This window comes from Chelonia mydas, chromosome 3, assembly GCF_015237465.2.
Source record: "Chelonia mydas isolate rCheMyd1 chromosome 3, rCheMyd1.pri.v2, whole genome shotgun sequence".
In the NCBI taxonomy this organism is placed as follows: Eukaryota; Metazoa; Chordata; order Testudines; family Cheloniidae; genus Chelonia; species Chelonia mydas.
Genome location: NC_057851.1, coordinates 20,063,788 through 20,085,138, shown reverse-complemented (window position 1 = coordinate 20,085,138; position 21,351 = coordinate 20,063,788). Strand labels below are relative to the sequence as shown.

The 21,351-nt window shown below is 40.5% G+C and overlaps 1 protein-coding gene across 7 annotated transcripts in view; it reads right to left on the bottom strand.

The window, feature by feature from the left end:
- LDAH (lipid droplet associated hydrolase) overlaps positions 1-21,351 on the bottom strand; it is a 176,573-nt gene that overhangs the window by 19,332 nt on the left and 135,890 nt on the right. For all 7 annotated transcript variants that reach the window (XM_043542205.1, XM_037893994.2, XM_037893992.2 and 4 more), the window contains one exon: positions 17,817-18,057. In XM_043542205.1, the coding sequence (XP_043398140.1) occupies positions 17,817-18,057 (241 nt within the window). The remainder of the gene's footprint in view (positions 1-17,816; positions 18,058-21,351) is intronic.

Here is a 21,351-nt window from a genome sequence, read left to right as displayed (position 1 = left end):
CACAGCGCATATGTACAACAGACATGGACATCTTTCATAACAGCTTACTACCCTGCAACAGTCTAAGGCCTGATCCTGCAAAAACTTATGCATGCAAGCAGTCCCATTGAAGTGAACTTGTCCACACGTGGACATAAAATTAAGATGTGCTCATACAAAGGGAAGCATCGAAGCCTTAAAGAATGTTGTGAGCTAGACCATACTTCCATTAACTGGTTAAATCAAATGGAAAATCCCAACATTTTAAAACAATGTACAGCCAATACTGCGCTCTGTTTATTTATTAGATATTTATATTGTGAAGTGGCAGGTGAATGCATAACATTGGGTGTACAGACATACTGTTTTATGGCAGGATCAGTGGCATTCTCTCCCCTTTGCTGTTACAATACAACAAATTGGGCTTCTTCACAGTGATTAATTTTTTCAAAAACAAAATCATAAAGTTCAGGCCGCTTCCTAGTTCTGTACTCTGCTAACCTTGACATGTCCTGTTTCCTTACTAGGAGAACACTGAGCTTTGTTGTCAAAGAAAATTATTCAGAAGTATCCACTAATTTTTGTGCCCGACTTTAGGCCTGATTTTCAACAGGTTCTGAGAATATCCAGCTCTAACCAACGTCTATGGTAGCGGAGTGCTTGGCCCTTCTGAAAATCTAACTGCGAGCTGGACACCCAGAATCTGAGGCACACAAAATTAACAAACGCTTCTGAAATCTTCTGTCAAATTGGTCAGTGGGAGGCTCCCCACTGAGGTCATATGCTAGGTGCTTATTGTCACCCATTTCTGCAGGTAGGACGGTGTGAGACAAGAGCCAAATGACTTATTCTGTCTGAAAATTTCTATGAAACTGCCTAGGATCATTATTAGAGTCCTGTAATCTGGAACAATACTTATTGTTTGTCTTGACTTCTGGTATGATGTAAACAAGCACTTTTTAGTGTACCTCTCTTGTTCAAAGCAGGGCCCATATCATGTGGACATATGCACATGCTTAACTTTATGCACTGTGAGTAATTTCATAGAAATCAATGGGATTACGCACACTGTGCAAAGGTAAGCACGTGCATAAGTCTTTGCAGGATCGGAGCCTGGGGTAATCACCTGAAGTATGCCGCTAATTTAGGACTGTGTCCAAGTTACATCGGGGTTGTGACCTTAACACCCAACTTGCAGTTTGAAACTCTGAGCGAGCAGTGCCACTCAGAAATAAATTGCATGTCTCAGTTCAGGGAAATTTGGTTTATTAAAGGCAAACTGAAGTTAAAAAACAACATTTTTTTAAAAAAACCCTTACATCTTTTAGTAATGTGAAGGAATAATTATCTTTTAGATAAAGAGTTGGATGAGGAATCAAGAGGTCTGGATTATCTCCCCATCTCGGCCACAGAATTGCTCTGTGGCCTCGGAGCGGTCACAAAATCCTTGTGCCGCAGTTCCCATATTTGTAAAAACCTGATAATAATACAGGGTTGCCTGACGGGGGTGATGTGAGAATTAATTAGTGAATGTTTGTAAAATGCCTTGAAACAGTTGGAAGGAAAGCATTATATAAGCACAGATTACCATCAATTAGGATTTATAAAAGATAATTTAAAAAACAGTAATAAAGTTTGTGAACTTGACCACGTCCCTTTAAAAATTTCCACTACTGCCTCACATAGTGCATGTTACAGAGAGCAAGTACAAGAGGACTGAATGTAAACAGCTGTCCTGAATACTAAAAAGCCCTGCAATAGCAGGTCTAAGGGCCAAATTTGCAAGTGCTCAACAGCACCCAAAGTCTGGGCTCATCTACATGGAAAAGTTGTACTGGTTTAACTTAAAGTGCAATTTTAAATGGATTTAGTAAAACTGGTGCAAATAGACTGTGTGGATACTGTTAGGCCCTGCTTCCTGCATATCCTTATACATGTGCTGAACTCTGCTATCATTAGAAGCCTTAGGACCGCGCACAGTCGTTACGTGAAGAACTTGTGTGTTTTCAAGATCATAGAATCATAGAATATCAGGGTTGGAAGGGACCCCAGAAGGTCATCTAGTCCAACCCCCTGCTCGAAGCAGGACCAAGTCCCAGTTAAATCATCCCAGCCAGGGCTTTGTCAAGCCTGACCTTAAAAACCTCTAAGGAAGGAGATTCTACCAGCTCCCTAGGTAACGCATTCCAGTGTTTCACCACCCTCTTAGTGAAAAAGTTTTTCCTAATATCCAATCTAAACCTCCCCCACTGCAACTTGAGACCATTACTCCTCGTTCTGTCATCTGCTACCACTGAGAACAGTCTAGAGCCATCCTCTTTGGAACCCCCTTTCAGGTAGTTGAAAGCAGCTATCAAATCCCCCCTCATTCTTCTCTTCTGCAGACTAAACAATCCCAGCTCCCTCAGCCTCTCCTCATAAGTCATGTGCTCTAGACCCCTAATCATTTTTGTTGCCCTTCGCTGGACTCTCTCCAATTTATCCACATCCTTCTTGTAGTGTGGGGCCCAAAACTGGACACAGTACTCCAGATGAGGCCTCACCACAAGATCAGGGCCTCATTTTGGTTTAATTCAGGATTAGTTTGGTTTATCTTAAATCTATTAGAAACTGGTGTAAGTTGAACTGAAATAAGCCACTTTTACTCTGAAATAAAAGTGTCTACCCAAGGGTTTCACCAGCGTAACTCAACTGGTTAAAAAACAGATTTAAGTTTAACTGGTGCAACTTTCTCATGTGGACAAGGCCTCGGCTGAGATTTAGGGACCTAAACAAAGTCAGATTTACCAAAGTACTCAGCAGCTCCCATTGTGGCACTGGTACGATCAGATTTTCAAAACAAGATCAACATGAAACATACCAGGCTCTTTCGAAACTCTGACCACTTATTTTGGTGCCTGAACGGGAGGTAAGCTCTTTTGAAATTGAGGCCCTGGGTCTCCTATGTATTTTACAGACATTAAAGAGGGGTGCACTGTAAAATTAAAAAACACACTTATGTCTGACATTTGCTTTACCTACGCTTGTTATAAGTAACATCCAACAGTACTAAAAAAGAAAAAAGTTAGCAATCCCTCCAACACCCTCCCCCAAACTATATTTCTACTTGTCCAGTTTGTTTATTTTGTGTACATGACAGTGATTTGTGCACAGCTAGCTTCATTGTTTCCTCTGCATAATCGGTTAGGCCATGATCCTACAAAAATGTGCGCACACGTTTGTCTTGACACACTGTAAGTAGTCCGGCTTCAAAGAGACAACTCACAGAGTATAAAGTTAAGAATATATCAGTCTTTGCAGGATCAGAATCTCTGTCAATTTCCTCTGATTATGTGGGTTTTTCACATAGCAATCAGAGCGAAAAACATTTTTAAAAACAGGACAACGTAGTTATAAACTCACAGAAATTGGCAGGAGTGATCAGAGACAGCTGTAGCAGTACCTGAAATAATTTTTAATATATTTTATTAAATTGATTACTTGGCCACAGTTGTTGGTGTCCCTTTATATTCAGAACCAAAACTTTAGGTTTTAATTAACCCCCCCCACAAAGCTAATAATAAAGTTATCATTAAAAATTACATTTCACTTTTAAAATGTAAAGCCATTTTGAACTCATAAATCCTGTCTATTTTCTTAAAAAAAAAGTTTGATATGTATATCCTTTATATACATCATACTGCAAAGGTGAAGGCACTGGCGGGAGTGAAAACGGAAGTCCTTCATTTATTCACAGGTCAGGTATAGTGCAGTTAACTGCAGTGAAAGTTTCTCCACATGATCCTGCCAATGACCTTTCTCCTGACCTGGAAGGATCACTCTCTCTCCATGAATTAGAGGTGATTAAGCATCAGTGTCAATTTAGTCTCAGGCCTTTGCTAAGCAGAGACAGCTAACTGTGCCAAAATGTGTCTGATTTATTCACGGTGGTTTTGTGACAGAGGAACACTGATTAGACTCAAATCAAGGACCCAGAAAAGACTGCTTTATATCATTGGTAGTTCTTTAACCCAAAGTGTCACAGCAAGGGCTTAATATCCATCGGCTAAATTAATAGTTTTCACCAACCATAGGGACTGAAATCAATCAAGCTTTTCAGTCTTTTGGGCTATTTAATGCTGATTCAATTAACCAATTGTCAGATGAATATCTGTATCTACTGAGCTGAAATTCAAACTCCCCTCATTTATCCCAATATACAGTAAGGCAAGTAAAGTACAAAATAAAAGATTTCCCCTGCTTTGATGGCACGAGAAGTCCAGTAGCCTTATTTATTTCTCAGGTTTAAGAGCCAGATCCTCTGCTGGTATATCTGTAGTGCAGCTCTATAGTAGTCAATGGAGCTACACTGAAAATATGGCCCTAAAACTTTAAAACCTGTACTAGTTTTCAGCCAGGACACATGATGCTACTCAGCTCGGCTAAGTTTACATGTGACATATCTGACATCAGGAATCATAACATTCAAAAACCGGTCGGAGAACACTTCACCCTCTCTAACCACTCAGTAAAAGACTTAAGGGTGGCAATTTTGCAATAGAAAAGCTTCAAAAACAGACTCCAGAGAGAAACTGCTGAGCTTGAATTAATATGCAAACTAGATACCATTAACTTGGGTTTGAACAGAGACTGGGAGTGGCTGGGTCATTACACATATTGAATCTATTTCCCTAAGTTAAGTATCCTCACACCTTCTCGTCAACTGTCTAAATGGACCATCTTGATTATCACTACAAGAGTTTTTTTCTCCTGCTGATAATAGCTCATCTTAATTAATTAGCCTCTTACAGTTTGTATGGTAACTTCCACCTTCTCTGTATGTGTATATATATATACATATATATATATATATCTTCTTACTATGTGTTCCATTCTATGCATCCGATGAAGTGGGCTGTAGTCCATGAAAGCTTATGCTCTAATAAATTTGTTAGTCTCTAAGGTGCCACAAATACTCCTGTTCTTTAAGCAATTTAGTGATTTCCTTTGACTTCACTTCCATAGTTTGAACAGAATGTGCATGTTTTCTTGAAATCCCCTAGCTTTTTGCTCGATGACTGAATGTTGCAATCTGTAAATACCACTAGGTTGCTGATTTGCAACAGGAAAATTGTATTAGCAGGAATAGGTAATTGCAAACTCCAGTTGGAAATTGAAGAGCCACACTGTGTTACTTGTGGTGATGCACGGCAAGTTGGAAACATGTCTGTTGAGAAAAAACAAGTCTAAACAAATGTGGTCTAGCCACGTCAAACCAATTTATGAATACAAAAGTGCAGCGCTTCAGACTTAAACTTGGTTACATTTTGAGATGGACGTGAGCCCTGAATTAGGTAAAAAACAATAGCACTTTGAGATGCCATGACTTTAGCTCTTGTCCCCATTGTCTAAACACTTAGCAACGTAAACAAAGTAATGTAAAAACAATACTGTGTTCTCTTAGTTTCCCAAGCATCTGGGATATTCTGTAACATAAAAACTAGATACAAAGCAATGCCACACTAGTGGAACAATAGAGAAGATCCAAAGAAAAATTGTTTTCCACTTGGTTGACCAAGCAATTAAGGAAATAAATATGAAGACTCCTTTTCCAACAAAAAATGAGCGGCCATGAAGACAGCCCTGGCCGCCTTCATGGCCATTTGTTCTTCAGGCTACAGCAAATGTGGGAATACACAGAGCTACCCACGCTCTAGAGAGCACTTAATTCCCCTCATGCTTGTTGGCTCTGCTCAGACTATCCTCCCGCCTACAGGACTGACTGAGCCTATAAATTCTGCTCATTAAAGGTGTCTCAAAGTTATGTTATAGGTCAGTAATGAGGGAGAATAAAGCAACTTTGATAGGCAATTTACTGGTGCCTGGGAAGCAAACGCTGCTCACAAATCTGGAGGTGTCTCAGAAAGAAGGCTTGAGGAAAGGCCTAATCTGCTCGGCCACTCCTGTTGGAAGTTCCTTAGTTTGATCTTCTGCTTGTACTAACCAATAGCAAGAGTGAGGGGACAGCCCACACTATGCCTGAAAGGTTTTTTTTGTTTCTAATGGGGCACATGCAATCTTTGGATCCAATTGTGTGTGTGAGCTCCCGGCTGCATTTGGCAGGAGCCGGGTAAGGGAGTACAAGAAGGAGCATCAGGGAAAATGTTGTCAGACTCAGACAAACTTCCTCCTCAGGGTGCGTGTGGCAGCACTCCCCGCACAGCAGCGGTTCTACCACCCACACAAGGGCCAGATCCACAGGGCAAGGGACCACCGCCCTCCCCCCACCATGCTCCTTGCTGGGAGGCTAGTGCCACTGCTCGCCAGACAGGTTCAGACACACTACGTGTGCAGAGGAGCAGAGGTGAGGGAAGGCTTCTTGCGCCACTTCATCCCCGACCCTTCTCATTTACACACCTGCCCAAGCCAGGCACAATCCAACCCATGGAAATTGGCACACAGAGCTCTTGCTCCCTGTGCTATACTCTCCAGTCTTTCGTTTGCTCCATGACATGGTGTCTTTGCATTGGGTATTTTGACACAATATCACATGGCAACCTCCTGTCAGATTGCTGCCCACTATCACTCCCAGTCACTTCTGGCACTCCTGCTTTCCAGATACCCGCCTCCTTCTACTAAGTATGTGTGTTTAGGCTTTTTTTCCCTCTTCCACAGATGTACTTTATTAGCCCGCATTTTTCCAGGCTGAATCGTATTTCATTGTTTGCTGCCTGCATTTCCAGCCTTTTCTATTACGTCACTGTCCTCACTGGCATTTGCAGTGCCTTCCCTTTCAGTATCATCTCTACTTCTGGATAACGATCTGAAATACCAACAGGCCTTAGCAGAGCTTCCTTCAGTACACTCTAGTGATCATCTGCCAACCCATTTCCAACACAAAACAAGGGGACGTTCAATGACATTAAACGGTGGAAAATTCAAAACCAATCAAAGGAAATATTTTTCACACAATGTGTGATTAAACTGTAGAACTCGTTGCCACAGGAAGTTGTTGAGGCCAAGAATTTAACAAGCTTCAAAAAGGATTGGATGTTTCTATGGATATCAAAGAACATCCAGTGATATCGTAATTAATGGCAACAACAATTTTGGAAGGGATATTAAAACTGGTGCTTCAGGGCGCAAGCCAGTCTCTAACTATTAGGGTATGTCTATACAGGGAGCGTCTCAGAGCCTGGCTCAACAGATGTGGGCTTGCGAAGCGCTGAAGACAGCTGTGTAGACGCTACAGCTCGGGCCACCCAGGGTCTGAAGCCCACCTCTGGCTTCAGAGTCCCAGCTCCAGCCCAAACAACTACACAGCTATTTTTAGCACCGTAGTGTGAGTCCGAGTCTGCCGACCCAGGCTCCAAGGCTCGCCACTGCGGGCTATGTAGACAAACCCTTTGAGATCTATGCTGAGGGGAGGATTATCCCACACCTGCCTTCCATGGCCTTCTTGCAGCTTCCTCAGATGCACCTGGCCTTTGCTAGAGGCAAGATACTCATCTAGATGGCCCCTTGGTCTGATCCAGTCTGGCAATTTCCCTGTTCCTAGCAACTCAATGCTGTACCAGTCAGCATGAGAAATTTACATTCATCCATGACCAACCCACTTTGAACTAATTTGTCAGCAATATCTTGTGAGGCATTGTATGTTCCACCAACCTAGACAAAATGAGAGTCCCCGTCTTTCCTGGGCCAGTCTACGGAGTTACAAGAGACCCAACTTGGGTGGGGGAGAAAATAATATAATTTCTATCCCACCAGGTAAAGCTTTACAAGAGTGGCTAGACCTAGTTTTCTGGGTCTAAACCTATTGGGTCAATATGATCACTTCTTGATGTTTAGCAGCTGTTTTCTGCAGCTTAGCACAGTTTGTACAGCGCTTAGCACAATGGGGTCCTGGCCCATAACTGGGGCTCCCAGGCACTACAGTAATAGATGTATGGTATCACCTTAGAGACAGATAGTGATCAGTACTGACTGAACGGCCTTCTGCAGAAGCCAGTAGGAATTAGGGAGAGGGGAAGGGCTGACATGAAGTGGAGGATAATTGATTGTGTGTGGTGGGAGGAGCTACTTCATTCATATGTATTATTTTTTGTATTAAAGTAATGTACAAGGGCACCAATCACGATCAGGGCCCCATAGTCCTAGGTGCTGGCAGTACTACGTACATGGAAGTCTGTAATGATACATTCTTATTCAAGTCTAATGTTATAAAGGGGATGCCCGCAGAGCCCTCTCAAAAGTTCTTAGCCTCCCTTACTAAGGTTGACTGACCACGTGATCATTTCATAATACCAGATTGTTGCAAACTCTAAAGAAATATGTTGAAAGTGTACTTCCCAACATCTGGCATATTTAAAGGTAGAATGAACAATATGCTAGAAAATGTACAAAAGTGGAAAATCCTGCAATGGCTTGGAGATGGACTGGGTCTTATTGTAATTATGAATTCTTTGTATTCAGAGTGTGTGCAGAGGCGCCAACCAGGATTCTGGCCCCACTGTGCTAAATCCAATCTCTGCCCCAAAGAGTTTACAGTTTGTCTCTGGATTCCATAACTGTGTAACACCAAGTTGCTCATAAGCACTGGATTGTTGGCCACACTTTCCCTGAGAAAGAAAAAAAAAGATTAGAGTCCGAAGTATGAAAATTATTTCCAAAGGGGTGGAAACAAAAGACCCCTCACTCATTTGTACTTTGCAGCTTATCTGCATATTACCGTTTGCCTGTCTCTTAAACGTCCTCTCACTACTGAGACAGTATTAGCCAAATTACAATGTAATTAATCAAATTTAGGTTGAGTTTCCATGTCAAATTGAAATAACCTGCAAGGAGTAGATTTAGCCTTTGAAAATATGTTTTCCTCGGGGAATGTACTACCATCTGGTCACATTTTTTCCTGGTAAGTTGCCCATCTTATTGTAAGGTTCTTCAGAGGAGTGTAACACTAGTTTCCTTTCCAGTTTATCCTTTGCTCCCAAGGAAGCAATCTCTGTCATTCCTTAGAAAAGCTCAGAACACAGTGGTAAGAAATAATAATACCAAACAGCAGTGTAATTTCCTAAGGGGAAAACATATTTTCTATTTGTAATTATTGCCAACAGCAATCTTGGAAATTTTGTATAATTTACTGTTTAAAGCATCAAACAGAAGGAACTGTTTAGTACCAGGGATGACTGAAGTAGGAATGTGAGAAAAAAATAAAAGTAAAAACAAAATGTTGATGTTTGGAGATTTACATGATGTAAACGTTTGCTTTGGCTTCCTTGCTGGTTTACACATGGGTCTCAAATGAAACCAGTTTAATTAGTGTAGAATAATAATAATAATAACCCCCCCAACCCGCATAATAACTGCATTTAATATAAACATCTTCTCCAATCTGCTCGATATTAAAGTTACAGCAAGACCACAACTGTACCCGAAAGTTAGCCAGGAGCACTCGAAAAAAGCACAGCAGGGCTGAAGGCAACAACAAACAAAACATTATTCAACAACTATATCCAGGTGCTTTAACAAACAATGGATGCCTTGTCAGGGAGCGAGAAAAAAATTCATTTGCTTTGTGCATTGCAGCATGCACCGCCTGTGTGGGGTGTGTGACGGAAATTGAAATATCTCTGCTCTTATGCCTGCTCTGAGTTACTTGGATTCAACTCCCATTGACTTCAACTGGTGGAGAGATCTGAGTCTTAACCAATCAAACTCACCTCCAGTTCAAACTCTCGCATACTCTGCAAGACGGCCCTGATGATGGAAATTCTGGTAGAGGGTCCAGGTTTTAATAGTGGAAAGCAACTACAACCTCACTTTCTGTGTAGGAAGGACACAGAAAGGACCTCAAAAGGCGGTAGGGCTGGCTACAAAGTAGGATGGGCAGCGTGTGTTCTAATTTAGCAGCTCCATGCAGAGGCTCCTGCCAGCGCTCTGATGGGAATCAAGGCCCCATTCTATTTCAGCATGTGAGTAGCTCCATTGAAGTCAATCTCAATGCTTTTGTGGATCACGGCCTAAAGTTCACCCTTCCTCATGATGAACCATGATGGAGGGCAGCGCTTGGACCACCATTTGCTTTCAAAGGAGGTGAATTCCCACTCAGGCACAGTGGATTTAATTAGCATGGGAAAGTGAACCTACACCTCCCTGAGTCAGCTTGGGCTGATTTCACTCCCATGTTCTGTAGCGTTGAACCCCCACCCCCCGATCGCCTTACATACAACACAATTCTAGTGACGGCTTGGTACTGCTGTCTTCAAATACCTGTTCACCTGATCGTTGCAATTAGCAGTAACTGAAATCACCCTTCCAAAACTACACTCATGACATATGGCAAGACTGGCTTAAATACTCTTTTAACGTGTCACTAGAGGTACATCTAGACTAGAATCTGGGGACCTGTTGCAATTATCCAGTATTTAACTCGAGTAAGGTAGCGCCTTTATAAATGCTCATCCAGATACTCCCACAAATGTTTACTCCAGGACACAGGTGTTTGTGGTTTACCCCTGAGTGTTGTTAGCTTTGTTGGAACCATTTTACCCTAAAATAAGCGGTACATGTTTGTGCCCTGGAGAAAACATTTGTGGAGTGTCTACTGTCAAAGCTGTTACCTAAAGCTGTTACAAAGCCATTATCTAAATCAAGTTAATTGCCAATTAATTAACTCAAGTTACAACATGACCACAAACTCTATTTTAGACATACCCTCGTGGAACTGAGAGAGGCACAGGAAAAGGCCTGTTCCAAAGCCTGTTGAAATCAATGTGAGTTTCTCCACTGAATTCAGTGGGCTTTGGGTCAGGTTCAAAATGAACAAAGCCCCACTATGCAGATGACTATCACTACTGCTACTGTCTAACATACAAAGTGACCACAGCTGCTAGCAATTAACCAGCAGATACCTATTTTCAACACCTCCTCCATGCTGCAGGTTTTTCTTCTCCCACTTCCAGTCCATTGGAAGTGTATCGCCCAACTCATCACAAGTTTGTCAAATTAACTCAGCTCCCAGGGATGACACCCAAGCAAGGGTGAATACACAAACCCCCAAACAAATCTCAAACTGTGCTGTGTACTTCTTGGACATTATCAACAGGCCCATTCTCAAAACATTCAAGACCTATGAGTAATATTTACGATGGGAATAAAACTGACAGTATTATATATATATATATATAAAAATATATGCACAGGACATCTGTTGGAAAATAAAAGCTTTTACAAGTAATAAAATGCCCTTGTTAAACTTTTATCTCTCTTTCTTTTGGAAGTGGGGTACATTTAGAAAGCAGAGTGACTTAAAAAAATAAATAGGACTGTAAATATATAAAAGTCATTCTCCTTCCTCCAATAACTTAATATGAGCATCCTATTCCTAAATTGGGGAAACTTTAGTTCACTCACAGAGAGAATAAAGCAGATGTGGGATTTTTCCGTCCGTGTTTAAGTGCTGTCTTGGGAAGGTGAGTTGTCTGACAACATTAAGCAAACATTTTAGTCAGGCATCGCACAGGAAAATAAACAGTAGCAGAGGAAGCATGAAAATATGAAAGGCTGTTATTCTTTGGCCCCTTTTCCTGGAAGGCAGGTGATAAAATATTACTGTATTTCCACAGGTAAGGAAACACTCTCTTAAGTGCCTCACAAAAATACATATTACAATAATAATTTAAAATGTCATGCCGTATGAGACTCAGCTGTGGTAGCACAGAAGGGCTGGTGGAAGCTCTGTGACTGCAGGAGCAAAGGAGAATAGGATTTGCCGTTCTGGGTCAGCCCAGTGTCCTGTCCCCACCTAGTCCAGTGTCCTGTCTCTTGACAGTATTCGGTAGCAGCAGATTTAGGGGAAAAGTTTAAGACACCTTGCAGTAGGCAGGTACGGAATAACCTGCTCCTAAGGAAAGTTCTTTCCTAACTCCCATTAGTCAGAAGGTAAGAAGAGAGGGAGATCAGATACTGTGCCACTCTGAGACTTTCCTGTCCCATTTGTCTAGCATCAGCTCCAACACTACAGTAAGATCTGTGGCATGCAGAGTACATGTAGTTATATACAGAAGCAAAAGGCAGGCTGCGTCCACACTGGGGTGTGTGCTACACACAGCAGTGAAAGACTGGCAGGTCCCCACTGCCAGAGCCTTTCCCTAATTGCCTCCCTCTACCAGGGCCTTTCCCTATGCTCGCTGGATGTGCAGTGTCTGTACTCTACACACCATTGTAAGTGTAGACCTGCCCTGAGAGAAGCCTGAGGGTTGCCACGGTGGCTAGCACTTGCGTGAGTGCAGTAGGGTGGAAGGGAAAGAGGGAGGAGACCTCTCTCCATGGCCACACTGGTTCCTACTGTACAGCTGTAACAATCTGGTTCATGCTATACAGATGTAACTTTCTAATCATGCAGGCAAGATGCTGATTTCACTGACTTGACTTGTAACTAAACTTTACCTTTAAAATTCAGAATCTCTGGCTATCAAGGCAAATGCAAATTTTGGAAAGGTTTTTCCATTATAATACTGGAATGGGTTATTTAAGGCTTACAGTATTATCCGAAGAAACTGCCCTGCTGTGTGACCTTGGGTGACCCACTGTACTTCTCTGTGCTTCTGATTCCCCTCCTTGTTCTTTGTCTTGTCTGTTTGTGGCCAGGATGGTTTCTTATTATGTGTCCGTACAGAGCCTAGCACAATCAGACCTTGATCGTGATCGGGGCTCTAGGCCCTAATGTAATGAATAATAACACCATCACCGCCACCACCATCATCACAGGAAAACTATTTCCTTGAATCAAGGTGAAAGGCATTAGCAGAACACTACAGCCAACACCCTTGTAACTGTACAGAGGATTTTAGTTTCCAGACTGTTACGGGCAGATCAGTGCACTTCAGTGTAGCGGTGCCCATTTACAAGCTAATGATTTTGCCCGTAATCTTTTAGGAGTTAAGACTGTCATTTCAATGCAAGCAAATACATTCTGTAAATGCTACTGTCTTCATTTTAAAGCAAAGGTAAAGCCTAAAAGTAATATAATTTAGGTGCCTAATTTTAGGTTCCTGAGTCTGAAAACTGTCATTGAGAATTGCAGGGGAAAGTATTTGTATTTCATCATGTAAAATGACAGACTTGTAAATGAACGGCCTAATATACTTTCTAAAACATTTAAAATTAATAAAAGGTCTGGGGAAGTTGGGTGTTAAATCGTTTTGAATAGTTTTCACAATGCTCTTGTGTGGTAGGCTGAACTGGATGCTGTCATTCAATTAGCACTTCTGTAATGTTTTAATTTCAAAGTGCTCCAACATTACCAGCAAGGAAGCTTCCCATTTTATATATAAGGAAACTGAGGCAGAGAGGGGAAATGACTCCTTCAGGTAAGACAGCAAGTCAGTGGCGGAGCTGCAGTTAGAACCCAGGAGTCCTGACAGCTAATCCTCTCTAACCACTAAATGTTCTGCTTTCCTAACTGGCAATAAAGGTAAAGCTTTCCCGAATAATCACAACATGTTGTTTTCTGCTGAATGCAACAAAATGAACCATCTGTAGATAATATGCCATTATTTAATGCCTCTTTGTTTTAAAGGGAGAGATGGATCAAAAACAAAACCTGGGATCTGAGCATTCCCAAATTTTCCCAGATCCAGACTCAAACGTCCCAATTGCCCCCAGAGGTAAAATTCTCAAAACAACCTAATTGCCTAACTACCTTCAAGTGCCTAAGGGCATGGCTACACTGGAAACTTCAAAGTGCTGTCACAGAAGCGCTCCTGCGGGAGCGCTTTGAAGTGCGAGTGTGGTCGCGCTTGAGCGCTGGGAGAGAGCTCTCCCAGCGCTCCTGGTCATCCACCTCCACGAGGGGATTAGCTCCGAGTGCTGGGAGTGCGGCTCCCAGCGCTTGGATACTGTCTACACTAGCGCTTTAAAGCGCACTGACGTGCTGCACTCAGGGGGGTGATTTTTCACCCCCCTCAGCCAGCAAGTTAGAGCGCTATAAAATATAAGTGTAGCCAAGCCCTACGACACTTTTGACAAATTTTACCTTCTAATGAGCCAAACCCAAATCCTGGATCCAGAAAGCTCCAAACTTCGGAGCAGTTTTGATTTGGATCTAAACTCTGTGGCTTAGCATATTTCGATGTCATTTTATATCCTCTCACAGCCCTCTAGAATATAGTGAAAGGAAGATTATTGTCTCCACTCTTCATTTTTATGATGTTTTAAAACAATTTCAAATGCTGTTTTCCAAGTTATGATTTTTTCACTCCTCCCCATCCTTTCCAAACCCCATAAAGCAAACTATCCCCTCCCCAGATTTTAGCTACTCCCCTGGCCTGTAAACAGGTTAAACAAACAGGGAGATTCCTCAAGAGAAGTCACAGGTTCAAGATCACAAAGGATGACCGGGCATATGGGCCATTTGGAGGTTTTTCTTCCTATTGTGCTTATCTGTATCTTTGCTGTCATCCAGACGTTAACCTCCGACCTACAAGCCTGCCTTTCTAAAAAGCCTTGCAGTGTTTACCCATTATGTAATGTCTGTGCTTTTGTGGAAATTTTACAGAAACAAATGGAGGAAGTTTGCCAGTCAAACTAGTGGACAATAAATCCTGTCCCATGTAGATAGAGTGGTTTACTGTCACCATAAACCCCATACTTCCATGTCACAGAAGAAATGTTTTCAGATTTCAAAACATTAAAGTGACATAAATGTTCCAGTACTGAAGAACAAGGCAAGTTTTATGTTATCATTATTTTTATTAGATAGGAGAATTTAAAAATTAATTTTTACTTGCTAACCTAATGATTGTCTATGTTTCAGATAATGGCAAGGCCAATAAAGTCCCATACTTAGTACTGTAACATTTTTTCTGTCTCTTCATTAGTGCAGGTCTGAAACACTTGGTTCCAAATCCTAAAATGAGTTTGCAGTTTATAACATTTTCGCTTCAAATGCCTTTCCTCAAAAATACTTCATTGTAAGTCTCTTATTATTTGGAGTCAGTCTTTAGCAAACTGCTTTCAGGATTGTAGATTGCATCTTTATAGGTACATTATTTTGTTATCTTGTTCTCCCACCCTCCCCCTGCCCATTTGTCTGTTTGTCCTCTTGCTACCTCCTGTCTGCACGTACATTGTAAGCGCCCTGGGGCAGGGACTATCGTTTTGTTATCCCTATTTGTCAGTACAATGCCTAACACAATGGGGTCCTGATCTTTGAGTGGGGTTCCTAAATAATAAATAAATAAATAGTAACAACAACAGCAACAACAACATGTTGTTTTAGATCACATGTAGAAGCAAATATATTTTCAATCAGTAGTGGGGTGGGCAAAAAGAAACGCAATCCTCCTGTCTTCATATACTCCTCTTTTTGGTTGACTCTCCTCATTAAGGACCTCTTTCTGCTCCCTCTGAAAGGAGATTTACTCCTGACTTTAGTGAAAACAGGATCGGAACTCAAAGTCTTGTTATAATTAAGTTTTATAAATCTCATTTCCTTTCAGCGGAGAGAAAACACATTGTTGTGACTAAGCTTTGGATGTGGTAACAAATCCCTGGCAGGTTAGTTTGTTTTAATGGACACATTACTTTTAAGGAAACTTTTACCATTTTTTCTTGCCCTTAATCATAGCTTTTATTGCAATTGCAGTAATTCAACAGATGTATGTGCCAAAGGTAATATGTGTATTTTTAATGAGTCGACACAAACTTCCTGGAGAGGAGAAACAAATTCATTTTCAGAACATTTTTGAATCATATTTAATAGCTATTAAAAGGACAGGGGAGTCGATCAGAACAACATTTATGACAGTTTCATATGCTACACTAGTTTACAGATGTGTAGTTACATACAACAGGATTTAAATAGGCCAGATTGCTGAGCTAAATATTTTTTTGCTGAACTGATGACCAAGCTATGGTCCTTTTTTCTTTCCTGCTTGTGAACCTACAAAAAAGACCTACGGGTTTGATCCTGTAAAACCGAACTTGGTCGGATAGCGGTAACCTATGCGTGTAGTTCCTTTGAAGTCAGTGGGCCACATAGTGCCATCAGTTTCCAAACTGCTGAAATCAATGGGGAATTCTGCTTAAAAACGGATGGCGTGACGCGGCCCACTGAACAGTCACATGAGTAAGACCCACTTACGTAAGGGTTTGCAAGACTGGCTTCAGAGGACCACACCCACAGCTGGTTTAAATCAATAAAGTGAATGGAGTGACACCAATTTTACACCAGCTGACGAGCATGTCTTAAAGCTATAAGGTTGGACATCCTTGGCTGCTTATATCTGAATCGTCTCTTTGCATGGGAAGATGTTAGATAAATTAAAGCAACTAATGCACTTAGCACGATGTAAACTACTGTAATACAGAGATGTTCGCATCCTAGAATTGAGTTCTTGCCACGGCTGGGGTACTGAGGGAAGGAACACAAAAATATACTGTGACCTTATATTTACTTCCTATGTTGATAATAACTCCTGTAAAAGATGACATGCCCCTTACCTAGAGAACAATGTTTAGTAACTCTGAGCCTAATTCTGTGAGGTTCCAAGTACTGTACTCCCATTCCCCTATAACTTGATTTATTTAACTGCTTACTTGGGACCATATATTACAATTTGTTGTTGAGGACAATGCATTTAGCACTGTCCAGAACAGACGACAAAGACATTCCCTGTCCAAACACTTTACGATCTAAGGCCTTGATCCTGCGAATGATGATCAAGTGCAGACTCTTCCACCTGCACAGAGTTGCACTGCAGTGGGACTCGGCCTACCCTGGCACAGCTCTTTGCAGCACTGGGGTCTAAACAATCTCTTAGAAGGCAGGCCACACTGGGAAGTCTAGGTGTCAGGTAGGAATGTCTCTGAAAGATTACTATAACAAAATCAAAATTCACTTCTTTTGATCACCACATGTCAGCTTCTATATCAAAGTGTTTTCAAGCGTTAATGTATTGAAATAATGTGGAAAACACCACAATATGCTTTGATTTTCATTTTGGAATTCTCAGCAGAATTTGGGTGAATAATTCCCTACCTGAAATCTGCTTTTGTCCATAGAAGATGTATAAAGTTTATATATGCATTTTATTTTATTTTATAGTATGCCACAACATATGAAGAATTTTGATTTTCTGTCTTTCTTTGGAAAATTTTAAAATTCATATGTGTAAAGCATCAAAGAAATTCCTCATGGGTGTAAAGTTACTTATGTGTGTCAATGTCAGCAGGATTTTCTTTTCTGCATTTAATAGCACCCCGTTAAGAACTTTGTAATGTTAATTACAGCCAGAAAGAAAAAAATTGACCATCAGTGTCAAATGTCCAAATTTTCATTGTCCAAACTGCGTGAAGTGAAAAAAGTAAACAAAAACTCAAAAGGGGTAAAGTAAATTATATTTTAAAATGCATTCTTTTTAATAATGTATGGTGTTAGTAGTACAGGTAAAGATATTCTTTTAAAATATATTTTGGGGAAACTATAATGTTTAACCTAACAGTCTCCGTTTAAGAAAATAATTTTTCAAGACATCCAACCACTTCATTCACTCCCCGGTTCTGAAAAGGTCCTTAAAACTCCAAATATAGTGGATCATTTTATGGATCAATTCGGAGCACTGTTTTATGACCAGGTTCAAATTTCCCTGTATCCTGTCCAGAATTCTTAACTTGAGAAGAGAAAAGGACTTCAGGACACATACAAATCCTGCCTCTCTTTAAAATTTGTTCAGAGATTTGTTCCTGTTTTAACATCGAGTTCATTTGATGCCCTACACAGCATGCTAGGTCACTTGTTTGTTGAAGCAGTTGGATAAAAAGTAGATATAGTAAAAAAAAAATATTCTGCTCACCAACACAGTCCACACTGAAGAGATTTAGGGAGGTAACTATTGAAGCTTCATCAGGACATTTCAATCCTCGCAGCACAAACCGCACCATGGAAGTTTTGACTCTTTCCGGGAGAAATGACAGCAGGTAGACTGGCATGTACAGAATGTACCGAAGCTTGCACAGCACAGGTGTCAGGAGCTTGCCTTGCGGGGACTGAGCCATGCGCTCTATTGTTGGAAACAGCAGCACAGAGCGGAGAACCTGTACAGAAAGAGACTGTCAGGAAAGTCCTCTAGCACTGTATCAAATTCTGGAAGAGAGATTTTTTTTAATGAGGCTTATTTTTAAGTAAAGTGAAGTCTGTCAGATGCACTATTAACTTGCAAAGATATTTATGTGCTACATGAAATGCCAGTTTTTTTGGAGGGAGCAAATAAGGGCCTGATTCTGCAAGATACTGAGAGGTCTCAACTCCCATTGACTTTAGTGGGACTTGGAGGTACTCAGCATGGTGCCAGATCGGACTCGAAGTACAATTTAGAAGTGAGTGCCCAATGCTTTGAACATAGTCAATTGTTACGTAGAGATGATGGTGATACCACAAGAGGGCAGTACACAGGAAAAGTCTTTTTTTGTGTGTCTATGCAGGTTTTTTATTCTCATAATTTTATTTGTTTCCTACGGGAGAGAACTGATTTTTCAAAATCATAGCTATCACATCATGGTCTTTTCAGTGGGTAGTGCAACTACAGAAAGGTTGATCAAACCATAGTAAAGTGGGGCTATGACTACAGTTAAAACAAGATTATTATAGTTATTTATTAGTATTACCAATAAATAGCACCTAACAGCCACGGTCATGGCCCAGGACTCCACTGTAGAATGTTGCATAATACAGGCCACAATATTGTACTGTAACATATGTATCTTTAAGCTGCATGGTGATTTTAGCTCATAGGGACTGAAAACACTCTGATCTCAAACTAAAGAGAAAAAACAAAATGAACCAACCATTAAGTGGAAACATTTAACTCATGCCTATTTTTAAATTCTATTTTATTGAGGAGATTGTATAAATATTCTTAGAGAATATATGATAGAAATCTATTATGAGATGTTACTCCCTCTACAAGTGCCTTGGACTATCACACGAGCTTTCATTTAGGAAATACCTGTAAAGATACACAGTTGCAATAGCTGGTAGTAGTATGAACAAGGCAGACTAAGCCAAAGATATTATGGCCATTAAAGTGCTAGGTAATTATGGGAGACTTGCTGTGTTTCACAACGTACTCTGCATAAATGCAGAAGAGGCAAATAGTTACTTCTGCCCAGTTATCAGACTGTCCAGCTTTCCAAGGATTCTTTTAATTATTCCACATATTGTATGATTTAGGCTGGGATTTTGCTTTTAAATTAATTATCTTCCCAGTCTAATAGACCTAGATCCTGCAAACTGCTCTGCAAGGGCGGATGCCTAGCCTACGTGGAGACCCACTGACTTCAGTTATGGCTTGGTGGTCCAGCCATGCAGAGTAACTTGCAGGATCAGGGCCTTATAAGGTAACAAAAGAAATATGGAAAATGCCAGTAATATCCTACAATATATTTTCTATACTATATTTAAGATAGGACTTTGAAAGGGTTATTTATGTTGAAGGCACAAACATTTTAAGACTCCCTACACTTTTTCAGCTGAGACTACCTTGATTTCAGACAAAGGAAAATATACTCTCAGTGAAAAATCAATCCTGGGCCTCTTTTTATTAAAGGCAACCAACAGCTGGCGTATAGGAATGCAACTTGTACTAAATTATGTGGTAGTTTTGTGATATTTCAGCTAGGCGCTGAACTCAAACTCTTGTGATCTAAAGCAGATTTGACCCATGTTCTCAGCCACACATTAATCCTATGCCATTACAGTTTATAGATACAGGATTAGCTGCTTTGAGAGAAGTTGCTAAAGCTTAGACACAAGAGAAGGAAAAACCTAGAAAGCAGTTATGTCCCTTTCTCTCCTGTACTGTGCTGCTACTGATATATATATTTTTAAAAAATTGTACTGTATCAAGTTTAAAAGATGGAGCTATGAGGTATTTAAGGGCACATTTCTTTTTCTTTTTGTGTGTGTTCTGCACATACTACAAAGAGAGCTTTAAAATATATGTATTTCTCAACCACTCATCAAGTGTTCATTAGCTCTCTGCTAGCATCCAGAATCCCAGATTTGTTTAAAGGCACAGTTCAATTTTAACTTACTTGCTGATAACATGAGGATAAAACTGACAAAAATATAAATGATGATTTAAATTCTTATTGTGTTGGTACAAATATTCATAGGAGTAATATGCTGCTTCTGTTCCACACACAATCTGCATTGGAGTATACATTTACCTTTATTTTGAATGTATACTTACTGCAACTAATCAGAATGCAAATATCTAACATCTACCGTGCTTATGATATTTTAAAGTGTGACGAACACATCTCACTTTATATACAGAATACTACATTTACACAAGTAGAATCTACTTAGAAGAAAAGATATAAATACTTTTTATGCTACTAAAATAACTAAAACTTACAGAGCCAGCTTTTAAATGTCAACCAGGCATTTTGACGATATAAAGCACGGTATAAGTGCTAAGTATTATAATTACTACTATCAGTATTAACTGAAGCATATAGGTTAACTTTTGTCTCTCAGTGTAAGGAAATCATTCTGCATACTTTGGGAAACAGATTTCTCGTGGTACCAAATCAACCAAGACACACAGAAAATATTATTACATAAATAGGCAGTAAGTCTAGTGGTTAGAGCAGGGGACAAACATTCAGGACTCCTATGTTCTATTCTAGACTCTGCTGGTGACTCTGTGAATCTCCTTGGTCAAGTCACTTAACCCTTCATGCCTCTGTTTGCCTATATGTAAAACGGTCATTATACTCTCACACTTTATTGGAGTGTCATGATAATAAAATATAAAGTGTTTTATGGTCCTCTGTTGAAAGATCCTGTGAAGGTGCACTGTTTCAACACTAGAAATGACACATGCACTTGCAAATTAAAAGTAAGTTATGTGAAATTTTAAATACAGATTTTTCTATCTGGTTTTGTTCCCAGCCAGCCTGCTGTATGCGTTCACCATCAACTTCTCACTTAAATAGCTAAGGCTCAAAGACCTGGATGGTTCAACGGATTGGTAATAGGATGCAGATCCTTTCACCTTCTGGTGTCCAATATAAATCTTGATAGCAACTGCAAGTTTTTGCCATCTGTCAGCTCTTTCATGGTATATATGAAATGGACTGATTTCCTAGTCCAGTTCCTAATTGAGTGGTGTGCATATCACTAATAGAACCACTGGCAACCTTGCTGGTAGCATGAACTGGGAGGCCAAGGAATGAACTGGCATAGAACCTGATTATATTTCACCATATGTCCCTCCAAAACAGATTGACATTAGCAGGGAAGTGTGGGGAGGTTTCCACTGCCACTGCCTATGAGATCTGGTGTTTAATACTATCAGTCCATAGCTTTTCAAGTACATGTAT